Source organism: Mytilus edulis, chromosome 10 (assembly GCF_963676685.1).
Source record: "Mytilus edulis chromosome 10, xbMytEdul2.2, whole genome shotgun sequence".
Lineage (NCBI taxonomy): Eukaryota > Metazoa > Mollusca > Bivalvia > Mytilida > Mytilidae > Mytilus > Mytilus edulis.
The window spans coordinates 41,369,513-41,386,880 of NC_092353.1; the positions used below are offsets into that span (position 1 = coordinate 41,369,513).

A 17,368-nucleotide genomic window follows, 5' to 3' on the forward strand; every position below is an offset into this window, starting at 1 on the left:
ACCAGAATTGCGTAATCTGCATGGAAAGAATTTAACCAGTTTTTCAGGAGCTTTGTTTATTTGTCAATTGTTTATGTTTCATGACTTTGGTGTGAAGGGTAATAAAACATGTATTGGCATAGCTGTGATATTACAGTACTTTTGGTTAGCTGTATTTTCCTGGACTTCAGTGTTATCGTATGACATCGCTAGAACATTCAATGCGTACAATATACTGAAAACCAGAAAAACATTACACCATGGCAGAAGATTTGGATTGTATTGTTTGGCTGGATGGGGAATACCAATACTGGTTACCTCAGTTTCATATTTTGTGACTGATAAACTGTATGATAATCAGTCTGCATACGGTCGAGCCCCAAACTGTTTTCTTAATTTCTTCGTAGCCATTTATACAATTGGCATACCATTTGTGATTAATTCTGTTTTTAACTGTACTTGTTTCGGTATAATAATTTATGGTATCGAGTCGAACAGGACGAAAACGGCATATCTGACGTCAACTAGAATTAAGAAAAGAAAAAGCGACCGCTTTAAATGTATTTTCTACGGAAAACTCTCAGTACTGTGTGGTTTGGCCTGGATAATTTTCTTTATGGTTCATTTCTTTGGGGATATCTTCCGTCAGATTTCTGCACTTTTACTTAACTTTCAAGGCATTTTAATATTCTTATCAAATGTCTTATTTAACAATCAAGCAATTGGTGCCGTAAAGAAGAGAATGAGTCGAAAGGAAACTGAATCTCAAAATGAAAGTGGACAACTTTCAATTATAACCAGGTGATGAATTAACGTAACCAGCTAATTTTGTTTTGCTTTGTAAATGGAAATAAAACAAACAGTACTTCATGTATGTAGTTTCTTGTTTTTATTGCGATGTGTATACAAAAATTTCAAAGTGCAACCATATTTAAAAAAAAACCAAGATCATGGATAGTTAAGAAATGACATTTTTGTGCCTTGCTGTTTACAAGTAAGCTCTTAAACCAAACGTTTCAGTTGATGAAGTTGACAAATCCCTCAGTAAACGTTACATACACCGTCATAAGTTGGTTAACCGTTACGGAATATCCGTTTTACAGATGATGAAGAATATTAAATGTCGTAACTACACGTCTGTCCCCTTCTCCTTGAATGAGTAATAAGCGGGTTTGTACTGATATACATATAATTAATGGGGATAAAAAAAGTCAAATTACCAATACACTGTTAGCATGATGTCTAATCGCCCAATTTAACTTATGTAGCAGGATTTGTTTACCTTTCCAGTACCTGCGATCATCCATTTTTTGAATTGGTTCATACTGTTCAGTCTTTAGTTTTCTATGCTGTGGTTTGTGTATTTTTGTTTGTCTTTTCCTTTCTAGTCATGGCGTTGTCATCTTTTTTAGACTTAAAGATGTACTCTTCTGACGTTTCAGTGAGACTGGTTCTCCTGTCTAGATAAATGTTCATATTACATATTTTATATATCAATAAAATTGAAAATGGAAATAGGGAATGTGTCAAAGACACAAAACCTTAAACGACCTAAGAGCAGACGACAGTCGCAGGCCACAAATGGGTCGTCAATACAACTAGAAACTCCCGCACCCAGACACGTGCTTCAGTTGTCCCCTAAACATGCTAAACAAATATGTATACTATCTCAGTGATAATGGGCGTCATACTAAACTCCAACATATACACAAGAAACTAAAATTAAAAGTCATACAAGACAAACAAAGGCCAGAGGTCATTAAATATAGCGGTGTCTCAGTCTAACGTTTCAGTCTCTTTGAAATCTTTGTCTTGAATTATTTCCGAAACAGGTGATACGAGCGGAAAATATCAATGAAGCTAAAAAATATTATTATTAAACTTAACTCTATGAAAAGAATTGTGTATTGGCAATAAGTCGTATTTTAGTAATAAAATTTTATAACAAATCAAGTCAGTTTCATTAGTCGACCATCATATGTTTTTCTTCACTTATAATTTGTTTACAGTCATATAAACCTAAAAAAAAACAGGTAAAGAAAAAATAATAATTCTAGAAATATGCGGCTCCTAAAAGGTGCACATCCTTACGGGTTTAATTGTCCCATTTGTATCAATCTCCCCTCTTGAACATATACCAATGAAAAACGTCTTTCAAAGTAATATATATTTAATTATTGTTTTTGGTAGAAAAGGGGGATTTTGTGGCGAATAAAGTAATCCATATTTTAGAGTGATGTAGAGATTTTCGTTACAATAATTATTTTGTTCATGATATGGTAGTGTTTATCCTAACACTTATATTGTAACAACAAAACTCTTGCTGAGACACTTTAGTCGAGCAAAACCCTAGATGGTGTACTTGAATATGTTCATACTTATATTTTTTATAAAAAAATATCATTATACATTAACTTGTTTTAAGGAAATCATTGCTAGTGCTGCATGCAATAATCATCCTCTATATATCAAGCGCATGATTAGTACAAGGGTAAAAGGCCGTGGATTTTGAATAAAGTTTCACCTACTATATGTTCAAACTCAGTACAATAACACACCTCTGCTTGATCGAAGTATCAAAACAGAATGCTTGTCTTTTTTGTGGAGCATTATGTTCTTGAAAATTATAAACACCTAGTTATATGAATGCACCGGATCTTTAATTCGTGTTTTCAGTTGTTCTCAACAATTGTACACTGAAAACAAGAATACATCATTTTTGCTTTAAAAAAGTTAGAAAACAGTTATTGTTTTTGCTATTTTAGTGTCAAATAAAGGCAACAGTAGTATACCGCTGTTCGAAACTCATAAATCGATAGAGAGAAAAAAATCCGGAATACAAACTAAAACGGAGGGAAACGCATCAAATATAGAAACACACCATTAAAATGTAACATACACAGAAACAAACTATAATATAACAATGGCCATTTTCCTGACTAGGTACAGGACATTTTATGAAAAAAATGGTGGGTTGAATCTGGTTTTGTGGCATGCCAAACCTTCTGCTTTTATGGCAATGTTAAATATAACCAGTCTATGGAAGAAGCGATTCGATAAAAGCTTTTCTTATATCAACGAGCGAGAATTGTCTTATATCAACGAGTTGCGTTGTGGGAAATTTCAGACGAATGTTAGCATTTGTACGAAGAAAGGCAGATTTCTCGGTATAAAGTAATGACTCTTTTCTTAAAACAGGGTGAAATTTAACACGGCATACGTCTGGTGTATAATTTTTATGAATTATTTTATGTAATAACAAGCAAGGTGTATTTAAACGAGAATTATTGAATAAATAAAACATAAATGCACGATTTATCATTTGTAGATGTACACACTCTCTGTTTCTTGACCCTATTGATAGTTGAAAGTGTTAATAATCTGTTCAGTCTATTGTTTTCAATCACATGGTTTAACCGACTAACTAACATGTTTAACCCCGCCACATTATTTATGTATGTGCCTGTCCTAAGTCAGGAGCCTGTAATTCAGTTGTTGTTTGTTTATGTGTTACATATTTGTTTTTCGTTCATTTTTTTTTATATAAATACGGCCGTTAGTTTTCTCGTTTGAATTGTTTTACATTGTCTTATCGGGGCCTTTTATAGCTGACTATGTGGTATGTGCTTTGCTCATTGTTGAAGGCCGTACGGCGACCTATAGTTGTAAATGTCTGTGTTATTTTTGGTCTCATGTGGACAGTTGTCTCATTGGCAATCATACCACATCTTATTTTTTATCCTTCTATTTGAAGTGATAATGCAATGGCGGAACTTAAATGCGGTTGCAAATACGTCTACCGACCTATTACATTATAATATACTGGTCACACTGCTATAGCCTATCCACCTTGGTAATATCGAAATAGACAAAAAATATCATTACTTAAAAGAAACATTCATTCAAACAATCCAATCCAATACAGCTCCAAATTACAATAAATAGTCAAATGGTAAAATCAATAATCCAAACAAATTAAAATGTACAAATGCAGATGTCCCAAACTTTGAAGAGTAGCATCAGACTATAAATTGGACAACTTAACGAAAATAAAAAATATAAGAAGATGGTGCATGAGTTCGAATGAGACAACTTTCCATCAAAGTAATAATTTGTTTAGAGTGAACCATTATAGATTATAGATCAAAGTAGGTCCTTAAACACGGAGCCTTGGCTCACAGCGAACACCACGCTATATAGGAACAAAAACATTACTAGTGTTAAACCATTCAAACAGGAAAACCAACGGTATAATTTGTAAAAAAAAAGGAGTTTCAAAAGTACATGTCAGATTATTTCGAATCAATCAGAACGAGGACAGTATGATTCATCTTTGTCACAAGTTAGTTTCATTGTTATTCAATGAAAGTCTTCCATGTGTTCGTTGCGAGCATATTGGATATTATCAGATTATTACATGGCATTTTTCATATTGCATGTATTATCAGCCCTAGGTTCAATATCAGCCTATTAGCCGCATGGCTCGAGGGCTGATATTGACCGAGGGCTGATAACACATGCGATATGAAAAATGACATGTTATGATATTTTTATCATATGCTTCAACAGTACAAAAAAATAACAGATGCATATATTGATCCTTTTACGTGCATGGTTCCCGAAAAGAAGTTGGAAGAGTAAAAAGTTCACGGACGTCGGACCCAAACTTTGATACATTCAATATGAAATAGTTTTATCATATGCCTCAACAGAGAGAAAAAAACCACATTTTTATATGGACGAATCGACAAAAAAATAATTCAACAATATACATAATGATGTTGGTAAAGTCAACTTTTTTAAAGTAACTTTCTTATTTATTTTTTTTTAATTTAATTTATTTATTTTACACAATATACTTTCCAGTATTCAAATAACTGTTTTGTACACTACTTTGTTATGTTTTTCACTGAAAACGTAGCATTGAGGTGTATTTTCCGGAATTTGCCGAGTATCACCGGAATGCCATGTGATAACGTTACGGAAAGGCATGTGATAACAATCGAAGCATGTGATAAACTTTTCATATCAGCCCGCTTAACACCAATTCGAAAAATATATGGAAAATACTTTAATTTAATGCTATTATCAAACGGTAAAAATCATATGTTATTTAGTCTAAGTATATGATAAATATTATTTCAGTGCGTTCATTATGAAATTTGCTAAATGTAATATGTGAACAATCATTGTGATACTTAGCTATTTGATTACGGCATTGTTTATTAAACCCTTATTTGATTAGTTTTGCCTCCAAAACTAATTGAGAAATTTGTAAGATGTTACCAAAAACAACTTGAATTTAAGCAATGGTCTTAAAACTGCTTATTTACATACAATACTACTAAGAAGTATAATCACAAAAATACTGAACTCAGAGGAAAGTTTAAAACAGAAAGTCTCTTATTAAATGGTAAAATCAAATGAAAACACACCAAACGAATTAATAAGAACTGTCATATTTCTGACTCAGTACTGGCATTTTCAAGTTTTGAAAATGGTGGATTGAACCTGGTTTTATAGCGCTTAACCTCTCACGTGTATGACAGTCTCATCAAATTCTGTCATATTTACAACGATGCGTGAAAAAAACAGACATAATAGGTAAAATTGTCAAAATATGGGTACAGCAGTCTAATATTAATACTAATTGGTACTAATATTGATATAACAAAAACACCGCTATGATATTTTAAAAGTATCGCATTGATATTTTAAAAGTATCGCATTGTTTTTTTTATTTTACACGGACATAAACTTTAGCTTCTAACTAACTTCTGAATGTATATTTAGACTTAATTGTTATTTATAATTGAAAAATAAGTTTTAAAGTAAGTATTTTCTTAATTTTTCGTTGCCGAAAACAACATTTTCCGCATGGAATGTCTGCATATTTACGATTGATATTAGACAATATCGCTATGTGATATAAGAAAAGTTTTTATCGATACGCTTCTTCCATAGACTGATAACATTAAAATGACAACATTACATGACAGCACTACAATACAAATAAATGGGAGAACATATAGGACACGACTAATAGCTAACAAAGGGTACCTTCTTCAAAATTTAATACGCCAGACGTGCGCCTCGTCCACACAAGACTAACCAGTGACGCTCAAATGAAAATACTTTGAAAGCCAAAACAAGTAAAAAGTTGAAGAGCACTTAGAACCAAAAGTTCAAAAAAGCCGTGCTTAATTCGGCCAGGGTTAAAACTATACCTCATATCAAACCTCCATTTATCATGATTGGCATAGACTGATAAAATTGAGAAAGGAAAATTGTTATTTAGAGCTTGCCAATGATGTTAAGGGTGGCCCTTATGTATCTGCTAAAGTGTATTGTGTTAAGTGTATGACATATTAATTTTTGACGCATATGTATTCATACTAAATGATGAGCATGCTATGTAGAACAAGTAATTGAGCAACGTTTAAACAACATTTTTGATAAAAATAGTTTTTAATTTCATGTTTTCATTAAGTAGAAAAAATGCACGTAAAATAATGACGAAAAAGAAGATCGTTACAAGTCAATATATTTTGCTTCTCATTATAAATTGGTTATCGTTACAAATCAAAAATTTTGTTATAAATAGGCTGGACGACAGCATTTGTACGATCCACAAATGGCACTATGATACCAGTCTACCATTTCGTGGCTTTGACACCTTCGTCTACACCATCCTCTATTATTGGCACAGGAATGACTGTCCCTGTCCCTGTTTCTGTCCCTGTCCCTGTCCCTGTCCCTGTCCCTATCCCTGTCCCAGTCACTGTTCCCTCTTGATCCTGTAAAACATCATTATAAATCACACTATTGTCAAGCGTTACAGTGAATATTTCTATTGTGACTATACTTTTAAGTCATCATTTAATGAAAAGACTGATCGTCAATAATTGTTTTGTTGTTTTAGAAAACCAAATCAACAATAACATAGATCTGCGAAATAATATAACATTCTTTATTCTTTCAATCATAAATAAAATAAAACATAACAATTAATTTGAACACATAAGAACAAAAATAAAAAACAAAAATAAAAGACGAAAAAAGGCGAAAAAAGCCAAAAACACGATTTAAGGAATAAATAATATCAAATATTATACTTTGAAATCATTGTAACTAGTGAAAGTTCTTTATATAAGTCACTTAGTGACTCAAAGATTTAATTATAACACGTATTTGTTTATAGTTTCCAGTCCCAATGAACTTTATGCCTTCATCCGTCCATGTGTCAACAACACAACAATATACAATCCATGTAATAGAAAGCTACGATACTTAGTAGGACCATCTTTTATCATATTTTCCTGGGCATAATGTTACAACTATACTCATTTTGGAAATATCTGATAACCGCAATTTGTTTTCATAAGAGTTTATTTGCACTTTTGTTACACAATGGCATCCAATGAACAAAACTCCTCTTATATTGATATACAAAAAATTGTCCTTCTCGGTAAGATTGATTTTTTTTGTATTTTGTTGTTAACCTTTATTTATCTTTATTTTGGTTCGACCAAATGTAATGTAGTTATGGGACTTTGACTTTGAACGTCATGTACCACAACGACACCCTGTGAACGCATGTACTCTAACGTCATATAACAGAATACTGTCAAACTATGTACGATTGATTTACTTTATGTATAATTAATAAAATATATCTTATCGTAATTTTCATCTGAAAACTTTTACGATTATTATGGAACTTTCATTTTTTTCGAATATTGTAATATGTTGATTTCTAGTGAATGCAACAAAACAACTCTCATACTTCATACTATTTTTTACAATTATGTGTTTTTGACTATATTGTACCGTAAATATGCTTCAAATATTTTTGTGGGCGTTTTAGCACTTTTTATTCACTATCATAAGCCTTGCGAATGCAATTCCTTGACACTGTTTGTAAAAAGCTCTCGTTTTTGTTAAGGTATTTTGGAATCATGTATCGTTGACCATCTACACATTATACCTTCATTCTATTTCAAACATATTGTTCAATTATGGTGCAATGTCGGGTCTATTGGAATCCAGAATAATGTCCATTCCTAACATCATAAAAACACCATATTAATTTCAACTAACAAGAACAAACACATTAATTTCGACACTTAACACACAATTTCGTGAACAACTGTATAATGTGCCTTCACTTTATTTTTTATTTACACAGAGGTGACCCCGGAAATTAAAATATAACTCAGCAATTTTATTTTCATAGTTTTCTTAAACTTGTGTATTGTTCATCAAAGAGATAAAAAAAAAGGTTGTATCAATGAATTTGCAACAAAAATACTAAAAGCTAGAAAGAACTCAAATCTAAAGACATGGGTCAAAATATTACGAATATTTAAAGTATATAAGTATACATACTAATTGCATAACTAATGACAGCATAGATCCCATAGGTTGCTACCAATGCAAGAAAAACAGGTGCTGACACTGTCATGCCTGCGTAGGAGGCCAATGGTAGTAATGCAGCTGCTGCTTGTCTCTTTTCTTTTCCAACCTTTGTCTTAGTCAAAGCTTTTCCTAAAATCGGTCCTGGTATTATCAGCAGCATGGTATAGACCAAACTGAGAAAGGCCATCTTGTTCATATTCGATATCTGAATATAAAGTCGACACATTATTTAATGTAGATGTGGTATGATTTCCTATGATATAACTTTCCTCTAAAGTTCAAATTAAGTGGATATAAACAATAATAGGGAACCATACGACCTTTAGTAATGAAAATAATATCCATTCAGTATGGTTGGCAACAACTTACGAAAACATGAACCCACAACATACAATTAACTACAGTCTCTTGACTTTAGACAGGCACATTAATAATGTTATGAGACTAAACATGTTTGTTAGTGCTCAATTCTTCCAATAACCTGGGACAGTAGTGTTACAGTACAACTTAGGGACTCACAATAAAATCAGACTAAACTCATCAGATCAATACAAAAAAAACATTGAAATAACCATAGACAGAACGTGGCAAGCTACTATGTATCTCTCATCCATGAAACACAATGACACTAAGACCAGTTCTAAGAGATAAGTATAGTTGCATTCGGTATCAAAAATTCAGTTAGAAAGCATATATATGGTTTTTTTTTCATAAGAAAAGTTTTTGTATGTATATGATATGCTATTACTTTATCAAACATTCCAAAAAGGACATGAACAAAACATATACAGTTATTATAAGGAATGCAACCTGACCATTTTAAAGTTAGGGATGTGTAAATGTTTCGAAACATGAAGCACAATACAACTATAAGCATGATAAGGGATCTTTAAATACTAACCAAATGCATATGTCCTAACTTGAGCCTGATCAAGTTTGAACAAGACATTTAAACAAAGAATGGAAAATATGAACATAAAAATTATGCAAAACAAACAATAAAGACTATAAAAATAATATAAATTGCTTCTCCGCCCGCTCAATTAAAAACAACTAATACAGTAACCATAATGCCACAACAGAAATGAATTAAATCATACTCGCCGCATTTTGTATGGGCCTGTACAAATCAAGAAGTCGTGGATGTATATAATAGCTGTTTTATTTATCTGTTTTGTTAGTGTTAATTTTTTGGCATAAATTTGGCTATTGATTTTCTTATTTAAATTGTGTCACATTTTGTCATGCCTAGGCACTTTTATGAGTTATAACACAATAGGAATTATACTCATTGATTAAGGCCTCAGAGTGACCTGTTGTTCGTGCTTATATTTTCGTCATTTGGTCTCTGGTGGATAGTTATCTCATTGACAAAAATATCCCATCTTCTTATTGTTATAAATCTAGTGATTTACACTCTTGATCATACATTATCAAATACTTAACATTTTTCATATTTTAAGAAACGATGCATCACATACATACATGAATACTCTTAATATCATAATGGGTACATAAAAAATACAAATACCTTATTTCACTTGGCAGTGTTGTTGAAACTATTTCCAGCTCGCTACGTTTGCCTCCTCTGTGAATCCAAATCAATTATATAACTGTTAATCAGGAAGTATAGTGAAACATTCATTATAAACAGGATGAACGCTTTCGAACCGAGTCTCAAGTATGTGATATCTTATAACGAATATCAAATGTGTTCCTTATTTTCCTGTTGATCATACTTAGATCAAATGTCTTTCGATGTACTTTTATTACAATTACTTATGATCTTAAATCTTATCATATTATATATCTCAATACTAATGTATACATTTGTTTTAAATTCATTTTACGTGTTTGGGTTTTTTTTATCTTTTTTTTGCCATTTGATGAGTGACTTTCTATTTAGAACATTCCTTGGAGTTTTTTTTTTATATTATTTTTTTCTTTTTGACAACAAGTCAAAGAATCGGTTAAGTGTCTTCTAATACTTCAAACATTTTCTAATTAATGTTTTTGAATTGCTGTTTGTTTAATGTTTGCAATTGGTTTACGTCTATTATAATATTAAGTTTGTTCGAGTAAATTTTTTAACAATCTGTCTATTTTTTAAATTGTCTTCTATTGTTTACGGAATCTGAAAAATGTTTATTAATTTCTGTAAATAATTAAGTCTGAAAAAATATTTCATCATTGAAGATGATAAGCCTCTAGAATCATTGATACAATTGGAATATCATAGTGTTCGAAGAAAACATTCGCTTTATAAAAACTATTCAGAATAACCTTCATATCATATAGGAAATACGAATTATTCAGAATGACACTTTCAGAACGACTTCAAACAAGAGTCTGAGACAAGCGTACTGTTATCATTTTTACAATTGTGAACTTCCCAAATATTGCGGACAGCAATCACCAGGTGCTTAAATATATGTTCAAACAAAAAACAACATCCATGACTGCGCTTTTTTTCCGAATGAAAATATCATGAACATTGCAACAATGCACCGGAGAAAAAAGAGAAGAAAAAAAGCTGAATTTACTTTTTAACGACTTCCAGTTTAAGCTATACATGTATAATTGTAAGGATTAAAATTTCTTTGTTATTCTATTGTGGTTTATAATTAGGGATGTCAACAGATCTAAAATTCAATACTCGGATACTCGGTCGTGATACTCGAGTACTCGCGAGTACTCGGATGAATATAAAACGTCTATTGAAAAGATTAAGTTTTAGGTTGAATGCGTGTTTTTGTAACTAACTTTCATAAACATATTAACGAAAGGCAAACGTACTACAAACACAGCATGGTCTTTTGTTTTTTGTTTTGTTTTGTGTCATTTAAACAATGAATTACCAACCGCCGTTTCTACAAATAACCTATCATAATAGCAATTATTGTTTGTGTACGTGTTCGTGAACCAAATTCCAATAAAAGAAAAATACTTTTTTGCATATGAAGTCCGACAAATTAGACAATATACGTATCATCTGTTTCTGAGGAGTTGGTACTTTTTATAATACGACTTATTCATTAATTTGTCACCAACAATATTGGACTTAAATAACTTGTGCTTTTCCGTAATGCTCAGTCTTACTGTTTCTGTGTTTTTTTGTCGTTTGTCTGAATTTCTGTTTATTTAGCCAAGACGTTTTCAGTTTTATTTTTCAACTTTTTGGTCTAAATGTCGCTCTCGTACTTTCGCCTATCTTTAAATTGTAAATTAAACAATTATAGATTAAAGTTTCAAATACAGAGTAATTAAATTAATTTATGTACATTTCATACCAATCACGTTTACACAGAATTCTTGGTTAACAAACAAAGGTAAGTTGTTACGGCTTGTGATGAGTTAATTATGAATCCAAGAAAGTGTTGATCTGAGTACAGGGGTAAATTCAGTAAATAAATATACGTCATCAGGGACCGCCCATTTAGGGGAGAGCTTTCTGTCTAAAAGTGAAGTCATGTGCTCTTCTGATTGGTAGATAATGTTTGTAATAAATATTTTTTGTTAGATGGATCAAAACTAGAGTTGAAAAAAAAATAAAACATAAATGCCGAATGTACTAATTTTTTCCCCTACAGGGTTGAAAAGTAATGGGGGTCAGTATAGGAATTCAGTGCGAATCTACATTGTTTGTAAACAAGGCCATGTGAATGCCCAAAAATGCCGCATGACCCTATGTTTTTATTGTTGCAAAAGATAGGGCTACATTTGTACTTTCATGAATGATATATGAAAGTTTTTAATTTCTAAAGGTAAATCAGGTATAAATTTATTTCCACACATAGATTAGCATTAAAGTCAATGGGAGATTTTTTACTGAATTTACCCCTATAGGAAAATATGCACTTTTTCACTGTACTTGTCCAAGGCCACACAATAATCACAAAACTCATTTCCTGTAAATGTTAATGTAATGGGAGGATTTTGGAACCATTTGAACCAGTTTTTTACACAAATTTCTATCTTTAACTGCGGCTATCCAGGATGCACTCTGTGTACTGTGAGAGAAGCATGAAGTATATGGTAAAAATCAGTTTTTGTGTCCAGATTGAAAGAAACAATAGAAATTACACTTGAGAGTTATGATATCAATGAAAGGCATGAATATTCTCCCCATTTGCATCACATTTTGCACATATTTCTCCTCATAATATATAAAATCATATGAAAAAAATGGATTACCTCCCTTTGACATAGTGTTGTTTTTTAGCTGTGTTCCCCATGTTAAGTTGTAGAACAAGTGGTAAACATGCACTTTTCTAGTATTTTAACACTCGAATAATCTGACCGCATGAAGGTATTCATTTATTTTTACAAAAAGAATTGCGTTTCTTTATTTAAAGAATATACTAGACAACTTTTCATGATTGCATGTCCTTCATCTATGAAACAAGTGTTGAAATGTTTTTAATTGGATTTTTATGTTAAATAATTGCTTTTAAATATCCTAAATTGTTACTTCAATCTCCCAAATGTAAAGTTTGGTCATATTTGGCACTTTTTTCTACTTCAGTTCTGGCTGTCTAGTTTTGGCGAAGAACCCATCCTGAGGTTGGGGGAACCGGAATTTCTGCAGAGTGATTGTCAATGACATTTTGTGAAATTTACAAGTAATAAAACACAGATTTAGTATAATGAAACATAATTGTTGTTTTATTTGGTATGCAACTGCTTAAAAAAGCCTTTGAAAAGTCTTTTTGTGGTCTTTTCATGGTATTTAATCAAAAACTTCCATATAAGGAAACAACTAACTAAGAGTACACCAAAACTTTAGTTTCTAGATGTACTTGCAATACTGGTCAAAGCAAACACAGAAAACAATTCATATTTATTAAACATAGTATTTTACACCATTCTTTTAAAAACAGTCAATGCGCAACTTTATATACCAAATATACATTGGCCGCAGTATGGGCTGTAGTATAAATTTTGCTCTATCTTAAATTCAGCATTTATGGAGGTTGTATTGAAACTGGAACTTGAAAATTGGATACATTACATGTTTATTACAAAAAAAGTTGGAAAAGAAGTAAAAAAGTCCCTTATAGAGGTAAATTCAGTAAATAAATATACGTCATCAGGGACCGCCCATTTAGGGGAGAGCTTTCTGTCTAAAAGTGAAGTCATGTGCTCTTCTGATTGGTAGATAATGTTTGTAATAAATATTTTTTGTTAGATGGATCAAAACTAGAGTTGAAAAAAAATAAAACATAAATGCCGAATGTACTAATTTTTTCCCCTACAGGGTTGAAAAGTAATGGGGGTCAGTATAGGAATTCAGTGCGAATCTACATTGTTTGTAAACAAGGCCATGTGAATGCCCAAAAATGCCGCATGACCCTATGTTTTTATTGTTGCAAAAGATAGGGCTACATTTGTACTTTCATGAATGATATATGAAAGTTTTTAATTTCTAAAGGTAAATCAGGTATAAATTTATTTCCACACATAGATTAGCATTAAAGTCAATGGGAGATTTTTTACTGAATTAACCCCTACAAACGCCGTTACAAATGGCTCTAATCAGTTATGTAGGATTCACCTCAGGTCACTTTGATTTTGTTCTTGTTAGGAAATATGATTTGGTCAACAATTTCAGCGAAAGACTAGTTGACTTTTTATTTTTTGGTACAAGTTGTCCAATTGAAAACATTCCCTCGGAAGGAAAGGACGTTGATGCATGGTACTACTATAACAAATAGTATCCTCATGATAAACATAGTTATGTTGTTAAGTGATATTTTTTTTAGTATTACGAGGGGGATATTTCAACGGAACTAAAGTGAGTTGAAATTTGAAGAGAAATATCTCAAGATGTATAACACGCAAACGAGTATCCGAGTACTAAAACTGTACTCGAGTATTCGGCCTTCCGAGCGAGTACCCGAGTACTCGAGTACTCGTTGCCATCTCTATTTATAATAGATAAACTAAGTTATGGTTGGTAATTATGAATTAAGTACAAATAAGATGTATCCAAATCGATCAGTTACATCTACCGGGGTTAACAGATAAACTTAATCAAGAAAAATATCAGTTCGCATGGAGATGCAAATACTGGGTCTTTAATTAGAATTAGCAACCCAATACTTTTAAGTATCATAAGTGTGATTTCAATTAATGTAGTTTGTTGTGATATTCAGTCCCATTTCTTCCTGGTCTAGACCAATTAAATATTATGTGTGTTTAAAAGCTTTCAAGTGCCACTAATGGTTCCATTACAACCTAATCTATCCAGATGTATTTTGGGATTATTATTGAAAAATTATTCGTAGTTACATAAAATGATGAAGATCAATTCTAATCCTCACAAAACCCAGCATCAATGGTACGTTTTCGTCGGTTTTAGACATCACAAACATATATTGCATCTGCTTTTCGGTGTAAAAAAGTTTGGTGTCAGAAAAGATTATTTTCTTCAAACGTACAAGGACGTGTTTTATAAGTTTGACATTATTTATTTGATTGTGTTTAAACATTTCATATGTTTTGTTACTCTAGTACAGATCGCTATCTACAGTGAACATTTCGGATAAATTTAATTGGTCTCGCTAGTTTCTTTATCTATGAACCGATCTATTTTGACGTATGCCTGCTTGCTACATTAGGTAATTTCTGTTGTATATCCCCCTATTTACCTGATTGTAGTGCCTCTGTAGAATAATAATATACAACTGGACCATCCCTTATAGGGGCGCTCTATATGTACATTTTGATTTAGGGGTCCTGATTGCGTTCGAATCCGTTTTTTGTATAAACCATTAGAACCGTTTAAAGCTTGCTTTTTGGTCTTGGTGTTGCTCATCGATGGACGGCCTGCTAATCTTCTACCATCTTCCGGATATGTCATTTTCTATATTTAATCCTTTCTATGTTTTTTTATGTCTGTATTGTTTTAATTTATCAGTAGAGAGCTTGTCCATCCAAACAGCAGGAAAGCTCATTTAGTTTACAACTTTGCTTTGATAGCTTTACTTGTATCAATAGCTAAAATGTCTTATTAAGTTGTCATTTGTCATGAAACGTTTATATTTCATACTATTGTAATGAAATGGCTGTCATTACTGAAGTAAAAATTAGTGCATAACAAAAAAACATAGAAAACATAAGATTAAGCAACACAAACCCAACCAAATCTAAGAGAAATTTCAAGTACTCTTATAGTGTAAAAAAAAGCATGGTTGAATAGAGATAAAGCATTGTTTTTTTTATATAATTATTTCATTTGTATATTTGTTGTGTTCTGGGTGTAAAATACGTTTATAGTTTATATAATGCGTATAAATGTATTTCAATGTCCAGTAAATAAAAGATTTGCAAATATGAAATTGTAACCCTCGTTTATTTTGACAAAAATCAAATGCATTATATAATAAGTATCACATAATGTGTCAAAACATACAATCTGACATTGACTTGATTATTCTCTGTCAAATGACATAAAAAAGGAATTTCGCTAATTTCTTCTTAAAAAATAAATTATGTTTTTCTTATTTATTTTTTAACCAATTCACAGTGACCAGTTGACGTTAAAGTTAAAAACGTTAAAAAATCACATGCATTTAAATATGATTCCAAAATAAATACTAAAGCTTCAAGCTTAATATTGAAAAAAGAATTAATATTATTGCATTTCCTACAGTTCAACAGTTTCATGTAAAACCGTGACACATAACATCCGACAAAAAAGTAATATCAATAACATATAACATGTATATAAACAGTTACGAAATTATTGTATCTTTTTGTAATTTTATATCGATTAAAAAGTGTTGACCGAACACATTTTGACACTGACAGGGGCCAAATTAGTGGTTATATACATAAATCAATATTTCAAAATGTGAAAATAAGATATATTTAAAATAAATCAATCATTATTGTGTTTTCACAATGTTCATAGTTCAACCTAAGACATATCAATGATTTTTATTAGAAATAGAGAAACACCTCTCTGGACATATAGATGTTAACAAAACCATCAATTAAAAAGAAAAAAAATGTTCTGTTGACTCGCACTATGCACAGAGTGTACATTTTTGAACTGGTGTCTGTTTTGGTGTCCCATATTGTTACGCAGTTAACTATTCATTACTTCAAAAACATTCTGCAAAGGTATCTTAGATTTAACAAGGTAATCTTATTTTTTTTATAGATACTGATTTCTTATATATTTTGCTAAATCTTAAAAATTATTTCAGTGATAGGAATGTGCTGAAAGTGCGATTAATATGCAAATTTGAAGAAAACAATCAAATCGAAAACAATTCAAGCTTATGTTGAAAGTGTCGTGAACATTTTTTTCAAAATTATTAGCTGATTTAATAAACTTATTGATGCTGCATATTTAACGTTGTCAATTGAAATTATCAAATTATTTCAATATCATTAAACATAATTGAAATTTAATCAAGGTACATAGATGTAAAAACAAACATACTCTTTATCCTGAAACATTACCATGACGATTAGTGATCAAGAGAAAATGTTCCATTAGTAGTTTAGCATACACATAGATATAAACTTATTTCTCAAATGGGCTATAGTTTATAAATGATAAATGAAGATCAACGTAATACATATATTAGTTTTAATATATTACCTAATTTTTGCCTGATTCGTTGCATTTTGCTGTAAAATAATACCAAGATATAAAGTGCGAATAGCTATTGTAAAAAAATGAAAAGTATATTGGAAATGTTGTAAAAATTCGATATAATGAAGTTCAAATTAGTTTTTTCCAAAATTTTACGGACGCTATCACGAATTGGTTTACTGTTCTTGAATATCTGTTTCGCAGAAGAAAACGGATTTGTTGTCTCGTTTGACCTCAAAACATATTTACTTATTTGTTTATTTGCATGTTATGGCTCCATTAGTTTTTCATCAATTGTTGTCCCTGGTCATAACTTTATGGATTAATAATTATATAACATGTAAGCAATAGTAAGATCAAATT

The 17,368-nt window shown here is 31.2% G+C and overlaps 1 protein-coding gene across 1 annotated transcript; it reads right to left on the reverse strand.

The window, feature by feature from the left end:
* Window positions 1-6,428: 6,428 nt before the first annotated feature.
* LOC139491188 (big defensin-like) lies at window positions 6,429-10,064 on the reverse strand. Its single transcript, XM_071278663.1, has 3 exons — window positions 9,929-10,064; window positions 8,368-8,602; window positions 6,429-6,776 (listed from the first exon to the last, which is right to left on the reverse strand). Exons 2-3 carry the CDS (start codon window positions 8,591-8,593, stop codon window positions 6,574-6,576), a joined length of 429 nt encoding a protein of 142 aa, XP_071134764.1. The 5' UTR covers window positions 8,594-8,602; window positions 9,929-10,064; the 3' UTR covers window positions 6,429-6,573.
* Between the last annotated feature and the right edge of the window lie 7,304 nt (window positions 10,065-17,368).

Bases quoted from the DNA above. Each gene is read 5' to 3' on its own strand.
- LOC139491188 (XM_071278663.1), bottom strand. From the start codon at position 8,593: ATGAACAAGATGGCCTTTCTCAGTTTGGTCTATACCATGCTGCTGATA. The intron at 6,777-8,367 runs GTATGTATACTT...GATGTTTTACAG, and splicing joins TGTCATTAGTTATGCAATTA to GATCAAGAGGGAACAGTGAC.